Source organism: Hyalella azteca, unplaced genomic scaffold (genome assembly GCF_000764305.2).
Source record: "Hyalella azteca isolate HAZT.00-mixed unplaced genomic scaffold, Hazt_2.0.2 contig10740, whole genome shotgun sequence".
NCBI lineage: Eukaryota > Metazoa > Arthropoda > Malacostraca > Amphipoda > Hyalellidae > Hyalella > Hyalella azteca.
The window spans coordinates 26992-44640 of NW_025940764.1; the positions used below are offsets into that span (position 1 = coordinate 26992).

At 42.8% G+C, this 17649-nt stretch overlaps 1 protein-coding gene across 1 annotated transcript; it reads left to right on the top strand.

The window, feature by feature from the left end:
- Positions 1 to 12: 12 nt before the first annotated feature.
- LOC108679446 lies at positions 13 to 17398 on the top strand. The gene is made up of 12 exons (XM_018168065.2): positions 13 to 279; positions 5007 to 5288; positions 8044 to 8193; positions 8881 to 9050; positions 9530 to 9617; positions 10241 to 10402; positions 11378 to 11548; positions 12740 to 12912; positions 13158 to 13344; positions 13810 to 14169; positions 14736 to 15437; positions 15791 to 17398. The coding sequence occupies exons 1-12, from the start codon at positions 159 to 161 to the stop codon at positions 16741 to 16743; spliced, it is 3519 nt and encodes a 1172-aa protein (XP_018023554.1). The 5' UTR covers positions 13 to 158; the 3' UTR covers positions 16744 to 17398.
- The last annotated feature ends 251 nt before the right edge of the window (positions 17399 to 17649 follow it).

The following is a 17649-nucleotide window of genomic DNA, read 5'->3' on the forward strand; positions in this document are numbered from 1 at the left end:
AGCAAGGCTGCCCTCAACATGTGAGCAGTGTGCGCTCTGTGCCACAAGAATTTCCTTCAATTGAACAATAATGATGTTACATCTTGCTTTATAGCTGCGTTAACAAAAAGTATACATGAAATAATCATTTCACGGCTTGGTAGTATCTAGAATATACCATGGTTGCCCAACATAGATCAGCGGGCGTTGAACACAAAGTAAAGGTGTTGTGGCGCCCGTCTGCCGCTGCCATGATCTCGTGTCTTCTTTTGCCACTGATCCTGTCTGTTCCAATGCCAGGTGAGACAAGCATGGCGCCATACCTTGTGTGTGTGCGATCATTAGCAGCATTTGTTATTAATCCGTGTAACCTTAGTTATACATAACAGATATATAAATAAAAACATTATCGCCCTTGCCGCTTACTGTGAATTTTGCATTGTATATCATATATGTTGCTTAATAACCGTAATGTTCGACTCGCACAACATTTTTTTCCATAGAATAACCATCACTCAATCCGAGTTTTAAACTATGCATTTCATGGCGACTGGTATCGTTATTTTGTTTATTTATTGTAGGCGAGCTCCATCCAAAGTTTCGCGTGTGTATGTAAATTTATTAGGATCATTTCATTTCGACGAAAAAATTGAAGTTGCATGCTATATTACTCAGCATAAGTTCCTAATTATCGTTGCAGAAAGAAATATTGAAATGTAACACCAGCCTCGACTGTGAAATTTTTCGACTTTGGTCCGGAAATGCGTCCGTGCTTCGTAATAAATCTACATGATTCCAAGATCCGTAATATTACCACAAGATTTCCTGCAGCGTAATATTGCTCCAAGATTCCGTGCAGCGTAATATTGCTCCAAGATTCCGTGCAGCGTAATATAGCTCCAAGATTCCCTGCAGCGTAATATTGCTCCAAGATTCCGTGCAGCGTAATATTGCTCCAAGATTCCGTGCAGCGTAATATTGCTCCAAGATTCCGTGCAGCGTAATATTGCTCCAAGATTCCGTGCAGCGTAATATTGCTCCAAGATTCCATGCAGCGTAATATTGCTCCAAGGTTCCGTGCAGCGTAATATTGCTCCAAGATTCCGTGCAGCGTAATATTGCTCCAAGATTCCATGCAGCGTAATGTTGCTCCAAGATTCCATGCAGCCTAATATGTATGTAAATTGAAGAGTAAAATAGATCATTATGATAAAAATAAGAAGTAATGAGAGCGCCAGCTTCAGGCGACTGGAGTTTGCTTATTATACTCACGAAGATTGCAAGTTTCAATTTATATTTCGAATGCCAACGCCTCCTACCCAAAATCTCGGGTTATGAAGGAAATACCGCTTGATGACAGAACTCAAACGATAAAACGTGACCTGCTGCACGAGTCTGTTTGTTATATAATATAATGCAAATCTTAACTCCTCTATTCACAAACTTTACCGTACGAGTCGACGTATAAGTCTACGCGCTCTCCGTCGTTGAAATGCACAGCACACAGAGGCTGATTTGGTCGTTTATACTTCGTATATAAATATCTATTCTAAATCATCCGCCGCTCCGAGCTGAAATATTAATATTTATACCACTGATACAGCAATAATTTGTAGTATAATTCAATATAATGGAATGAACGGGTTGATGCTTCGAGACATAAATGTGATGCGTAGAACAGCTTTGTCTAGGGGAACACATCATATGAATGCCATGCACTATCAACTCGTCCTGTTTATGATAATAATGATATAATTCGAATAATGTTGATGGTTCATCTGTTTTGTCCTTTTTGACTCCTGACGATTCTATGGCATTCGCCATGCTGCGCGATCATTTAAATGATATCTCTGCCGATCTAACTGCATGCTCTCAAATAATTGAGGGAGACCGATTCCAATTAGCTCTATTAAAAAAAGCAAAATTTTTTGGAATTATGGATGTACGTTAGCGGCATATATTTTTTTAAGCGGTAAATGCAATATATCTTATGTCTACATAATATTAAATTTTTCACTAGGGGTTCATATGCAAAAAACCAACCATAAATGATTAACTTATCATCCTTTATTTTACTTTCAATAGTAAAAATAAAGTGTAAATGATGATGACCTCAAAAAAGAATATTCTGAATTTTACGAAAATTTTAGATTCATCGAAGAATTCACTGAGGAAATTTATTCCGGATATGAAATTGAATTTTTTTATAGGCGGTGAGGCTGTCATCTGGCCGTCGTGCTCAACAAAGATGCTCGTATGTACGAGATATGCCCTCTCGACGTGCTCATGTCTTAGTATCAGAGCCTTCATATAGCGCACGTGGTAGCGTTTATGCTATCTTATCTCACGACGAGCGACCAGTGGGGCCGGATTATCAAAACTTCGTAACTTTTTGTACTTACGACAAAAAAGTTCTGTGGTACGTAAATACACCCTAATTTTGGCATTATCACAACTTTCGTACGCAAGTCTTAGCTAAAAGCCTAATTTTTTTCCCGCGCAAATTTTTCCCGCGCAAATGTTTCTATAATACCACCGGTAGTATTACGTTGTCACAGCAACGCCACTCGTAAGTCGATTTTGCGTACTTACGAAGGTTTGATAATACGGCCCCTGCAGAGCCTTTAGGACTGATCGTTCTTATGACCAGAGCCTTTAAGACTGATCGTTCTTAGGACCAGAACCTCTGGGACTGATCGTTCTTAGGACCAGATCGCCTTTAGGACTGATCGTTCTTATGACCATAGCCTTTAGGACTGATCGTTCTTAGGACCAGAGCCTTTAAGACTGATCGTTTTTAGGATCAGAGCCGTTAAGACTGATCGTTCTTAGGACCAAAACCTTTAGGACTGATCGTTCTTATAGGACCAGAGCCTTTAGAACTGATAGTTCTTTAGGACCAGAGCCTTTAGGACTGATCGTTCTTGTTACCAGAGCCTTTAGGACTGATCGTTCTTAGGACCAGAGCCTTTAGGATTGATCGTTCTTGTTACCTGAGCATTTTGGACTGATCGTTCTTAAGACCAGAGCCTTTAGGATTGATCGTTCTTGTTACCAGAGCATTTAGGACTGATCGTTCTTAGGACCATAGTCTTTAGGACTGATCGTTCTTAGGACCAGAGCCTTTAGAACTGATCGTTCTTAGGACCAGAGCCTTTAGGACTGATCGTTCCTAGGACCAGAACCTTTAGAACTGATATCGTTCTTAGGACCAGAGCTTATAGGACTGATCGTTCTTAGGACCAGAGCCTTCAAGACTGATATCGTTCTTAGGACCAGAACCTTTAGGACTGATCGTTCATAGGACAAGAGCCTTCAAGACTGATCGTTCTTAGGACCAGAGCCTTTAGGACTGATCGTTCTTAGGACCAGAGACTTTATATAGCGCACGTGTTCTCGTTTACGCGATCTTATCTCAGGACGAGCTCGTATCTCAGGACCCAGCCCCTTGAGTGCACGTGGTAGCGTTTACTTGCCCTCCGCTCTCGACGTGTCTGTTTTTGCATGCCCGCTTCACGGAGTTCCTGCTACGAAGGAAAGACGTCATTGTTTACACGATGAGAAGGCTACTTATATGCTTCAAGGGCTTCTCTCGTACTGGCTAAGAATAACATATTTCGAGCGCGAACTTCGAAATTTTTTATGCTTGAATGTGTTAGGAGAAACTCTTTCTCACGCATAACTTCAATAGCTTTTCTGTCGAACCTTGCTAAAGCAGGCACTGAAAAATGCAATGACAGCATTTTTTGCTGTCATTGCATCGAGAACGCATCTGCATATAAATTTGCTAGGAACAGCATATATAGCACGCATACTCTTCTTGCCTCTCCGTAGACAATTGCTGTTAATATGCAGTCTTCCGCACACATAAATTCAAGATGTCTCAGTTGTACCCGTCTACAAAGATCTTATTTTACTCACTTGCTTTCAAGATTTTTATCATTGGGTAGGCGCCTGCTAGCTGGTAATAGCGCTTCTATGTTTAGAACTCCTCGTCTGAAGCATCCATCAGGCGGTCTTCTGAATAAGAAATATATTTCGTTGTGCCTCAATTCTCCATGCATGCATCACGTGATTTGTATGATTAGACTGTGTGATGTGACGTGTGGAGAATGCGGGCACCGTGTATGGTGAAGTGTGTGATGCCTAAGACGTGATCTCACCCTATGGAAACAAACGCTTGCTCAGTCTGCTCGCTCTTGTGTTCAAGTGATGCTTGAGAGCGAGAAGACGATGCAGGCATACATCACTTCAATCATTCATCGCTGCATGATTGCCACACTCTTTGCTCTGTGAATGTTGAAGGTGCGTGTGTTTATTGACGTTCAATTTATCACTGTATACTTGCGGTCAGATCAACATTCAAACGCTTGATATTCCAATGCAATGATTATGAGTTCTGTTCGCTTTCTTGAGAGCAGCATACAAAATGAAATTATTTTTCCTCGCAGCGACTAATGTAGACTAATATTGATTTATATAGGCAGTTATAGCTTTCATCTTCGTTCAATGTTGGCTGAAATTTTCTCAGTAAATTGTACGTTTTTTGTTGGCAGGATGCTGACTGAAATCAATACTAGAAATCACAACTTTTCACTGGGCAACTTGCAGTTATAATAAATTGGCTTAGGAAAATTGTTCTGACATCTGAACAAAATAAATACAGAAATGAGTCTGGGAAATGAAAGCTTCTACTTTGGCAGAATGCTGATTTATAAATTGGGAACTTCAGTAAAACGATGTGGATTTTATACACTGACAATCGAGTTATTGGACAATAAAAGTAAAAAGAAAAGAAATTTCCAATGTCTGCAGTCTAAGAAATAAAAAATCAGCACGGGATAAGATTTCCCATATAAGAAATAACAGAATAATATTATATAACTTAACAAAAAAACAAAAAAAGCTTTTCAAAGGAAATAATAAAAAAAACTAAAAAAAAGTTCACTGTGCGACATAACTTAACAAAAAAGCAAAAATTTTTTTTCACGGAAATAAAAGTTGACTGTGAGACGTCTTTTGTGCAGCGGTGGCGCCCTCGGTGCCGGTATCGTCAGAAGCAGGACGCGGTCTCGGCCGTCCCGTATGTCACAGGTCCCGCGCGTCCGTCATCCTGAAGGAGGAGGGCGACCATATCCTGCCGGGGGGCGACCGTGTCATGTGTGCATCGTCGTCCGACTACTGCTTCAGCTTCTGGACCTACGATAACGATAACGACGATGACGATGACGGCAATGACGGCAACGATAACAACGATGACGGCAACGACAACAACAACTCCCGGCGCCACGTCAAGTGGCTGGCTCAAGGTAGGGCTTTAAGTTGTGGTGCATCTAGTGTACAGCAACGAGGGCTGTGCTAGCATCTAGTCATTCTAGATACACGTTATGTGTATCTAGTCATTCTAGATACACATTATGTGTATCTAGTCATTCTAAATACACATGATGTGTATCTAGTCATACTAGTTACATTATTATTATCATATGTGCATTTGGGCACTCTATAGAGTGCATAAATGCACATAATATAGACACACATTGTTTGCCTGTATAGAAGTCATGCTAGTTATACTGCATTACGAGCATTTAGTCATGCTATTTAAACATGTAACGTTTATCTAGTCATGCTATTTAAATATGTAACGTTTATCTAGTCATGCTATTTATACATGTAATGTTTATTTAGGCATGCTATTTATACATGTAATGTTTATCTAGTCTTGCTAGTTACACATTACATGCATGTATAGTGGTCATGCTAGTTAAACATTACGTGCATCTAGTTATGCTAGATACACATGACGTGCATCTAGTGCTACATTACGTGCATCTAGTGACATATTTTTTGCATTTGCCGCCAAATTTTGTGGTATAAGCCTGATCTTCTATTTAGTTCAGGGTATCACGCGCTCTATTATCCGTTTGGTTTACATCTGTTTTAAGTTAAGCACTGCATTTATTACCGGCCTCATCAATTTATTGATATTTTTTATTAATAAATTTCTTCATAAAGAGTCATAAATTATGTCTATTTAGTCATAAATTATATTATTTAGGAAAAAAAAACAAATAAAATGCCTAGTAAATTTAATACGTTGTCATCGATGAAGTTAATATGGATTTAATGGTAGTTTCTTTACGTTTAAATTCTGGGTGAACTTGGCAAAAAAATTTCAAACAGACTAAAGATAAAAGTAGTAATTAAATACTTTAACAGACTGAAGATATAAGTAGTGAATGAGTACTCTAACGGACCAAAGAAATAAGTAGTTATTAAGTACTTTAACAGACTAAAGAAATAAGTAGAAGAAGTGATTAAGTAATTTATAACAGACTAATGAAATAAGTAGTGTTGAAGTACTTTTACTGAGTAGGTTTCGAGGGAGAGGGAAGCTACCGAGCATTGCTCTGCAAGCGATATCGTGTGCATGTCTCACTGATGAGATCTGATTCATTGTATGCGCTCAAAGTTCATGTTTCACTTATTTGAATAAGTTTGGAGTTCACCACCAGAGCGAAGAAGCGCGGGTTCGATCCCAGCTCTGTGCGCCAGTTTCTGGTCAGAATCGGCGGGAGGGCGGGCGGTTAAGCGCAGCAGAATATTGTAGCAGTGAATTGCGAGTTCGAGACCGCAACAAGCTGTGAATGTTCTGTGATGTTAAGAATCGGTGACAAGCCTACGGCCTAATAAACGCTGACACCGCTATATTATTATTATATAACTGATTTTTCGACTGCAACTTTTGACTTAATTTTATCAATCTCAATCTCTCTTTGTTATGGATCTTTGATCTCAGTCGCTCTCATTTGAATAATTGCGATTGTTGCAAAAGAAAACTCGAAATGTTTAGCTTTGTATCGATGCTTTTGGAATAGAATAGTACGGGTATACATAAATTTTTTATTTTTTATTAATTACTAAATATTGATTAAGCGAACGATCAGCGCTCAATTGCTCATATAGTTCTCGTTACACAGACGCGGAACGCTGGTTGCTCACTGTACGGTAATCACCGATAGACATGAATAAAGATCAGGGTATAGATGTTTTCATCAGAATAGTTGGTTGTTCTTACCAAGGAATTTATTTATATGTGTTGCTCGCTTGATCCCTACCACTCATCATCCAAATTCCCTCTTTGTGAAACGCACATCAATTTTCTCTTGCACCACCAATCCGCAAAACCCTACATTAATGTTATAAACTAGACCGCGAATTAGTATGCGCGGATATGTCGAGAGCCGGACAGCTCGCGCAGGGCCGAGAATCACGATCGTAGCCTGCGAGCATAGAGACCTCAGTGTATTCCCGGGGCACATTTCTTGATCCGACGCGAGATCAAACACTGAGCTGTCTGAAGTTACATGTTTACTTGCGCATAACGCTAGCCTTAGCAATAAATGACTTGCAGGCTTCAACGCCTCGTGTGTCTGCATCTCTGATGCGCTCTGAATTAAGGTTTTACTATTCATGATCTTACATGGTCACGATTTCTGGTTCAATAGACAAACGCCTCAGCGCGTAGTTGGCCAATTACTTCTCTACAATGCCTTAGTGATTCCGTAAAATTCAGCTTCAATTCAAGGCATGTTACTGTCTACTTCTTGAGAACTTGTACTCTATAAACCATGGCATTGCAGCCGGCTTCTCCTTCACCCTGACACTAATGGCTACGGCAATATAGTCTGCTTCACACACTAAAGGCCACGGCATTGCAGGCTGCTTCACACACTAAAGGCCACGACATTGCAGGCTGCTATATGCACTAAATGCCATGGCATTGCAGGCTGCTCTATGCACTAAATGCCACTAATGCCCCGGTATTGCAGGCTGCTTCAGCTCGTCGGAGGCGTGCGAGCCTGTTATATGCACTAAATGCCCCGGCATTGCAGGCTGCTATATGCCCTAAATGCCCCGGCATTACAGGCTGCTATATGCACTAAATCCCCCGGCATTGCAGGCTGCTATATGCACTAATTGCCCCGGCATTGCAGCCTGTTATATGCACTAAATGCCCCGGCATTACAGGCTGCTATATGCCCTAATGCCCCGGTATTGCAGGCTGCTTCAGCTCGTCGGAGGCGTGCGAGCAGAGCGAGTGCTCTGCCACAAGAGAGAGCCCTCGTAACTCTTTCTTCTGCTGCTGCCGCGGCGACCTCTGCAACGGGAACGTGGTTGTACCGCCCCTCCTACAGCAGCCACAGGAGGCTGGTGAGGTTTATGTTCTTGCCCTTAATTAGATTACTATCTAACTAATCTTAATATGATTCTGCACTGTATAATATCTATCTAATATCTGATATGAATCCTTATGCGGGATATGAGTGAGTCTAGGAATACCTAGCCATGCTTCTCGAATTGCTAGATAACGTGAATTTAAATTTGATTTGATAAATGAATTATCATCAAGGTTTTATAGGTACATATTGTAGAAAACTATTGAAGCTCATATTTTATTCATTTATTTCATGTATGTATATCAACTAATTTCTGTAGTAGTAACTTCTAATATTGTAAATTATACCATCATTTACGCCACACAGCCATGGACCAATCGTGGTGGTCTTGTACCTCCGCTACATTTGAGGTTCATAGATTAAATTGAAATATAGGTACTTCCTGAATCTTACGAACTATCACTTCAGGCCAGTGACGTTGAAATAACGTTAATGTCTAGTTAATGTCGCTGACGCAACGTTTAATCATCGTCATTTCAACGCCATTTCAACGTCGTTTCAACGTCAGTTCAACGTTATTTCAACATCATTCAACGTCATTTCAACGTCATTCAACGTCATTCAACGTCATTCAAAGTCATTTTAACGTCTTTTCAAAGTCAAATACCTGACCCTGAAACAACACAATTCAAGTCGAGTTCTCCTCTCGTGTGGCACACAGGCACGTCACGTGAGGACGTGGCGACGTCCCGGGAGCTGCAGGCGCCCCAGCTGCTCGTCGTCGCCGTCGTGGCCGCCGTCGTGGTCGCCGTCGCGAGCGTCGTCGCCGCGCTGCTGTGGCGCCGCCGTCGCCAGCGCAAGATGAGCCTACAGGACCTCGGCGACCTCACGGTGACGCAGTGTGACGCATTATGACGCATTGTGATGCGTTGTGACGCATTGTGACGAATTGTGACGCATTGTGACGCAGTGTGACGCATTGTGACGCATTGTGTCGCATTGTGACGCATTGTGACGCATTGTGACGCATTGTGACGCGTTGTGACGCATTATGGCAAATAGTGACGCATTGTGACGCATCGTGACGCATTGTCACGCAGCGTGACGCATTGTCACGCAGCGTGACGCAAATAATCTTATATGGCTAAATTCTTCATAATTGAATTATCTTCATCAGCGACTCCAAGATATTTGTTATCATTTTAACACATTTTATGATGATTAGATAGAAAAATGCATCTCTATTTGGACGAATTCTTTCGCTCATTTCCATGAGTGAATTAATTAAATAAATGATTGTTAATTAACTTAATGACTGCTAATGAATTAAATGACTGTTAAATGATTGAATGACTGTCATGTGCGCTCAGGCATGCAAAGCGGGGCGCCCGGTGGGGGGCGGGGCCCCAGGCTGGGGCAGCGTCGACATCAGCTCTGTGCAGCTCACCGACGTTATAGGTCAGCCTGACACACGTTTATTAATATAGTAATATCAACTATACACATAGTTGTTAGCTATATAAATGTAATTTAAATATAATTAAAGCTATATAAATATAGTCTGCTTTGATTAGGCCTTGTTATCCGGTTACCGATTCTTAACCACCCGCCCATCTTGTTGATTGCGATCAGAATTGTCACAGATTATTTGGGTTTCAAAGCCTCAACTTACTGCTCCAATCCTGCAGCCCTGTTTTATGGTCTATAGTCTATACGTTTTTTGTCAAAAATTACCTTTTCTCGTAGAATGTCATAAATAAATAATTTGCGTAGCGTTTTTTTGTCTTGTGCAAAAATTAAGTTTTTCGTAGAATGTCATGAATAAATAATTAATAACTTACCTAACGTTTATGATGGTTTGCACACTGGAAAAATAAAAGAGTCATATTGTTTAAATTGTGACACACTTGCCGCGTCTTTTTTCCTGACCGAACTAGGTCAGGATGACACACATACTTACAAAAGTGCACGAGTATTTGGACAAAGTCTCATTGATTTCTGTAAGTGCAGGCAGAGGACGCTTCGGGTGCGTGTACAAGGCTAGGGTTTGGACAAAGTCTCATTAATTTCTGTGAGTGCAGGCAGAGGACGCTTCGGATGCGTGTACAAGGCTAGTGTGAAGGGGCTGAAGGAGGAGGTGGTCGTGAAGGTGTTCAGTGAAGGGCAGAAGGAGAGCTACACCAACGAGCTCTTCATCTACAGCCACCCCTTCATGCAGCACTCCAACCTCCTCACCTGCCTCGGTCAGTTCTATATGAGGGCTCTTTGTGAGAACCTCGTGATAACCGCGTGAGAACCGCGTGAGAACCTCGTGAGAAGTTCGTGAAATCCTCGTGAGAACCTCGTGAGAAGTTAGTGAGAAGTTAGTGAGAACTTCGTGAGAACCTCGTGAGAAGTTAGTGCATGAGAATCTCGTGAGAACCTCGTGAGAACCTCGTGAGAACCTCCTGCGAATATTCCTTCTAACCTTGCCAGAACCTTTCAAGCTTCGAAACATTCTTTTAAAGACCATTTATTACATATTAAAACAATTGCTTTAAAGGTAATTTTCATTCCTGTTTTCAAGTACGAAAAATTTCTGAAAATTTTCTTGTTCTGGCTAAATCTTCCTCTCCTACCAAAATTCGCTGAAATAATAATAATATATGAACTAAGAAAACTATAACTTTTAATTAAAATTAAATGTTATAGTATTTTGTCCGATGGAATGCTGAATTCAGGAGGTACTTTAACAGTTGAATATTTATAATACAAAATATGTGTTGCGGCATTGAACCTGATGGTCAACTGATGTACAATGTATTATTTGTTACAGTGATATGTGTAAGATTATCTCTTTGTTACACTATAACACCATAGTGTTACAGTTATGTTTCAGTGATATGTGTAACATTATCTCTGTGTTACACTGTAACACCAAAGTGTTACATTTACAGTAACATAACTGTAACAGTGACTACAGTAACATAACTGTACAGTACAGTTACAGTTATGTAACTGTACTGTACAGTTATGTTACTGTAGTCACTGTTACAGTAACATAACTGTAACACCAAAGTGTTACGTTTATGTTACAGTACAGTGTTATGTGTAACATTATCTCTGTGTTACACTGTAACACAATAGTGTTACAGTTATGTTACAGTGTTATGTATAAGATTATCTCTGTGTTATACTGTAACACCAAAGTATTACGGTTATGTTACACAACATTACAGGTTACGGTCGCCTGGGGTCGGACGGGTACGGTCTGGTGCTGCCGTACTGCAGCGGTGGCCGCCTCAGCACCCACCTCACCCACCACACCCTCACCTTCCCCCAGCTGTGCCGTGTTGTGATCACCGCCACCCGCGGCCTGGCTCACCTGCACGCACCCATCACTGCTGCTGGTGGGTGATAACTTTGTGTCATCACCCATCACATCACATCAGGTCATCACCCACCACATCACGTCAGGTCATCACCCACCACATCACATCAGGTCATCACCCACCACATCACATCAGGTCATCACCCACCACATCACGTCAGGTCATCCCCCACCACATCACGTCAGGTCATCCCCCACCACATCACATCAGGTCATCACCCACCACATCACATCAGGTCATCACCCACCACATCACATCAGGTCATCACCCACCACATCACATCAGGTCATCACCCACCACATCACGTCAGGTCATCCCCCACCACATCACGTCAGGTCATCCCCCACCACATCACATCAGGTCATCACCCACCACATCACATCAGTGTCAGAGCTCATTGATTTAGCTCTACCTCAGGATTGGGTTACGTGATTTTGGTCGTGAAGGATAAGTAAAACACATCTGTCTAGAATACATATCTTGATATACAGGAGATTATACTACATGAGTTACGATACAGAGGTATAAGCTACAGCGGCGACCGTAAGGTCGGAGAAATCAACCGACGCGTTACATCGCGGAGCGCTTATCAACTACTGGGGGGCTCATACTAAGGTTATCAGCCCTTATATAGGCTTCGCTTCCGCCCGCAACTAAGGTCTTGATCGCGTGATCTATCACGTGATGTCTTCCGGATGCTGACTTATGTCCAGAACTTCTACATCAATGTACGACAGGTCAATTGAATATTACGTCCCAATTACATATGATCTAATCATATAATATAGTTATTATGATTATATTAAGACGCCAAATTGACGTCACCCCCACCACACTCCATCTGACTCTTCGCCGCCCTACCGCATCCCCGTAAAAGACCTCCTCTTTCAGTGACCTCCCCGATCATTCCCCGTCGTCCACCACACATTTATATCCATGTCCTCCATCACACCCATCCCATCCTGCTACTGACCACCCATCACCCCACCACACCCCACCACCCCACCATACTCAGTATACTTGTTACATATTTCAGTCCCAGGCCAAGCTGGTGCGCTGTCTCACCAGCCCCTTCACCCTACCTCACCCCTGATACCCTCCCTCCACACGCCAGTCACCACCACACCCCAGTCACCCCACCACACCCCACCACCCGCCACACCCCAACCACCATACCCCACCCCACCACACCTCCTCTTCCCCCCGCAGGTCAGCACAAGCCCTCCATGGCGCACCGTGACTTCAACACCCGTAACTTGGCGCTGCGGGAGGACCTGTCGTGCGTGGTCATAGACCTCGGCCTCGCTGTGTGCGTCAAGGGCGCCTCGCACTCGCGCCCCGGGCGACCTTATACGCACGGCACGCCCCCCGCCCTCAATGAGGTACCTTGCTCTAACAATTATTATTAAAGTTAAGATATATATATTCAAGATTTTAATATTCGTTATTAAGACTAATATTTCATAAATAATATGTAAATATTTGTATTCTTAAATTGAGCGCGTGTACCTAGCGTCGTAATCACCACTGTTACCACGTATTGTCCCGCGACCTCAGCACCACATGTGCCACACGTAGCATATGTACCACAAGTACCACACATACGACACGTACCACACGCCCGCAGGTGGGCAGCGTGCGGTACATGGCGCCCGAGCTGCTGGAGGGCGCCGTGAACCTGACGGAGTGCGAGGCAGCGCTGCGGCAGATCGACGTGTACGCGCTGGCCCTCGTCCTGTGGGAGTGTGTCACCCGCTGCACCCACCTCTCACCCACGCCCCCACCCTACATGCTGCCCTTCCAGCGGGAGCTGGGTGAGTGATGCCCTACATGCTGCCCTTCCAGCGGGAGCTGGGTGAGTCATGCCATACATGCTGCCCTTCCAGCGGGAGCTGGGTGACTCATGCCCTACATTCTGCCCTTCCAGCGGGAGCTGGGTGAGTCATGCTCTACATGCTGCCCTTCCAGCGGGAGCTGGGTGAGTCATGCCCTACATTCTGCCCTTCCAGCGGGAGCTGGGTGAGTCATGCCCTACATGCTGAATGTGGGATGAAAGTAATGATGTATGTTTATCTCTTTTATCTATACATCTAAAAATTACATTTTCGCTGTACCTCACTATCAAGGCGTTCAATATTCGTTCCCTGACATTTGTCCAGTTGTCAGTCAAATGTTGCTGCATAAGTTAATATAAATACAAAAAATTATATTACATTATATTATGATTAATCAATATAATCATTACTTTGATTATATTATTTGTGCTGACGATATTACAGGCGCCCACGTTCAACTGGACCAGATGATAGAGTTGGTGGTGAAGGAGAAACGTCGGCCGCTGTTCCCCGACACGCTTTGGTCCCCCGCGGGGACTCGGGACGTTAAAACTTCCCATGAAAAATTCGAGGAACGTACAACAGGAAGCTGCGTCTCTATCAACGATGACGTTAACCTGACATTATCAGACGTCACAAAGACGCACGACGACGCATTCGTGTCGAGTAAACATGCGTCACTGGCACGACGCATTTTACGCGACACAATCGAGGAGTGTTGGGACGCAGACTCTGAGGCGCGGCTATCGGCGCAGTGCGTCTTGGAGAGGCTGGAGCAACTGCCGCAACTGTGGCGCAGTCAAGGTGATTAACATGGCGCAATCAAGGTGATTATCATGGCGCAGTCAAGGTGATTAACATGGCGCAATCCAGGTGATTATCATGGCGCAGTCAAGGTGATTATCATGGCGCAGTCAAGATGATTATCATGGCGCAGTCAAGGTGATTATCATGGCGCAGTCAAGGTGATTATTATGGCGCAGCCAAGGTGATTGTGATTGCGTAATCAAGGTTAATTTCGCCTTTCTGGAACATTCCTAATTTTATGATTAGGGACCAAGTTTCACGATGTCAGATAATTTTTCTTGGCGGGAGCAAATTTTTTATTTGGAACACTATTTTTTGGATTGGGCCAAATTTGACGTGTTGACCTGATACTTACCGTGGCGTAGCGCTCACGACGTGACATCTAAACAAATATATGCACGAAAAAAATGTATCAGAAAAATGTTCGTTGCACATTGAGGTGTCCGGCTGTGGCCTGATGGATAAGAATTGAAGGTAGCTTCGATTTTCATGGTATCAATTTTATGCGTTAAGTCTAGAGTGTTTTGGAACATCGCAATAAATCATTGTTGTTCAATCCGCAGGTGATGCCAAAATATCCAAGAGTTCGTCAAAAGACCTCAGCAAAAATGGCGGACATTCAATTTTGCGCTCCAGTAAGGAAATCGTTTTCGGCAATGGCTCTGCTATTGATTCCAGCTACAGCGAACCATTGACTAATGGCTCTAGCATCGGCAACAGCTGCCGTAAACCATTGAACAATGGCTCTAGCACTGATTTCAGCTGCCGTGAACCATTAACTAATGGCTCTGCCATTGACTTTAGTTGCCGTGAACTAGAGCTTCCCGCCTACACCAGTGACTGTGACACTCGTAATTCTCTCAGCTCTGGCAGGACGAATAATAATTTTTCTATCAAAAACTCCAAACGCAACCGAACTCCTGCTCACAACAGCACCAGCCACCACGACTGCCATGCTCCCCTGCTAGACCGTTCGCCGGGCGCCACCCGCCACGATTCGTCGGGTAGTCGTGATATCGGACGTCAGTTACTCCCGACCAGCGCCCGCCACGATTCGTCGGATGGTCGGGATATCGGACATCAGTTTCACTCGACCAGCGCCCGCCACGATTCGTCGGGTAGTCGGGACATCGGCAGCGCCTTCGTCGGGACCACGAGCAGCGGTGGCAGCGAGTATGGCGAGCGTGACGAGAGCAGTACGAGGACTCACGATACGTTGCTCTCACCATCGTTGCCAGGCCAGCCCTACCTTATGCACGCCGCAGGTCAGACTAATGACCGGTCGTATGAAACGCAGTTAACATAAATATAGAAGCTTTCATTCCCGCTCATGGTTGCCTAAATATTGTTTAGTAAAGCGAAGTCAAATATATCACAAAGGAAAGTTTAAGTGGAGTTTTTTTGGTGATCATAACAATTTTTTTATAGTTTTAGTGATATTTCGTTGAACTATGGCGATAATACCTGCTATTTATCGTGACTTAATATATTTAAATTAGTTGTCTTTGGGTATCAAGATTAAATTCAAGAGAGATAGTAAAATTATCCACGATTGGAAATGCACATGACACAATATAATACAGAAGAACATAACTTATTTTAAATTTGAAATTTACAGGCCAAACATCAAATAAAGTCTACCAGGGAAGATGCGACGGCCCTGCAGAGAGAGGCTTGGCCTCTGTCCTGCAGAAAGGTTCCTCCTCGCCCGTGTGCGTCCTGCAGTCGCCCTCTTCACCTTCAGCAGGAGACACGGCGCCCTTCATCGGTTCCCCTGGCGCATCCAAAAATTTCTGGCTAAAGTTGAAGCAAAAATTCCGGCCTGATAACCGAAAGGCTGTTATAGTCGAGAAGCAAAAAATGAGCGTGTGTGGGGATAATAGGACGAGTAGAGATCATCCAGCGCGATCGGGGCAACAATTGTCATTGTATTGCACGCAAACTTCCCCGTCTCCGCGCCCTCCGACGCTTATTTTTGAACAGGGGAGACAAGAAATCAACGTATCGCAAAATCCCGATAAAGTTCATGGTTCCAGGAAACTTCTTGAGACATGCGAGCCAATCTCAGGTGAACCTGGAGGTTTGTCCGTTGAAGAGTCGGTATCAAAGTCGCGAGAATCTCCTTCAAGAACACGGGAGTTTCTCTCCGACAAACTTTTGTACAGATTATGTGAAGTCAGTGCACCTAAAGGGGAGCTTCATAAAGAGGAACTCGTTTCAGACTTGCATGAATTTTCTCCTAAATTAACTGCATTTCCAACCGAAAAACCATTACCTAATTTGCGGGATTTTCAACCAAGAAAAATTGATGAAACTTGGACCAGTACCGTGCCTCAGCGTCGTCATCCTGAAGGTAAACGGCGCCTTAACAACAGACCAGCCAGTCTCGAGATACGAACGCCCTCTCAAGAAAAAGAAGAAGACGCCACTCCCCTCAGTGCTTACCTCAGCTCGAGCTGCAACTTCAACATCCCTCAAGAAATTGTCCTTAGGAAATCTAAAACTCGTGTCAAGACCCCCAGGCATCCTCCACTGCCTAGACTTTCCCTCAACGCCGAACCATTCGTCTAGGACGGAACATATTTGCGTTTTTTCTAAAGGAAAACCGATCTGATGATATTTGCCGAGATCAAAAGCAACTTATCTGATAATATTTGCCGAGATCAAAAGCAACCTATCTGATAATATTTGCCGAGATCAAAAGCAACCTATAATCTGATAATATTTGCCGATATCAAGGGCAACCTATCTGATAATGTTTGCCGAGAATTCGTATCGTCATTTCCTTTTACGTCATCTGCCTAGACTTTGTCTCATAAGTAACTAATCACTGTACTTCTCCCTATATTTATCGTTACAGTGAGCCCTAGCTTAATATTACCTAATGTTTGTTCTTTTCTGTATTAATTCAGCTTATTTTTTAGCTTGAAGTCTTCCGCAACCACAGGTTCGAACACTTGCGAGACATGAGGAAATCTCAGCAGGTTATCTCTTTATGTCCTGCGTTCTTTAGCCGAAATATTTTTGCTATATTTGTTAGTTAAGGTTTTTTTTACTTGTTCGAACGCAGTTGTAGTTTTAATTCAAATTTTCAATAACAGATAAACCAGGATAAATTGGGTAATTCAATTATTCATTATTAAATAAATCCAGATGAATTCCCACTCAGCTGAAATTTACGTAGGAAACGAATTCAATTCACTGAAATAAATTTTGTTGCAGTCAGTGGATCTTAGTTGTATTTTATTTATATAAATTGATGATAAATTGAATTTAATTTATATAATTGAAAATCAAATCGATATTTGTATTTGCAATTCCTTAACACATATCATGAACCTGTGACTTAACAGAGAAATTTATTTTGAGTTTTTTTATTGCATGCGTTTATTAAAGTGTTTATTATCGCGTACGCTCAATGCTGGCGTAGGGAAGTTCTTCGCAGAAAAAGAATATGTACATGCAATTGGCAGACTT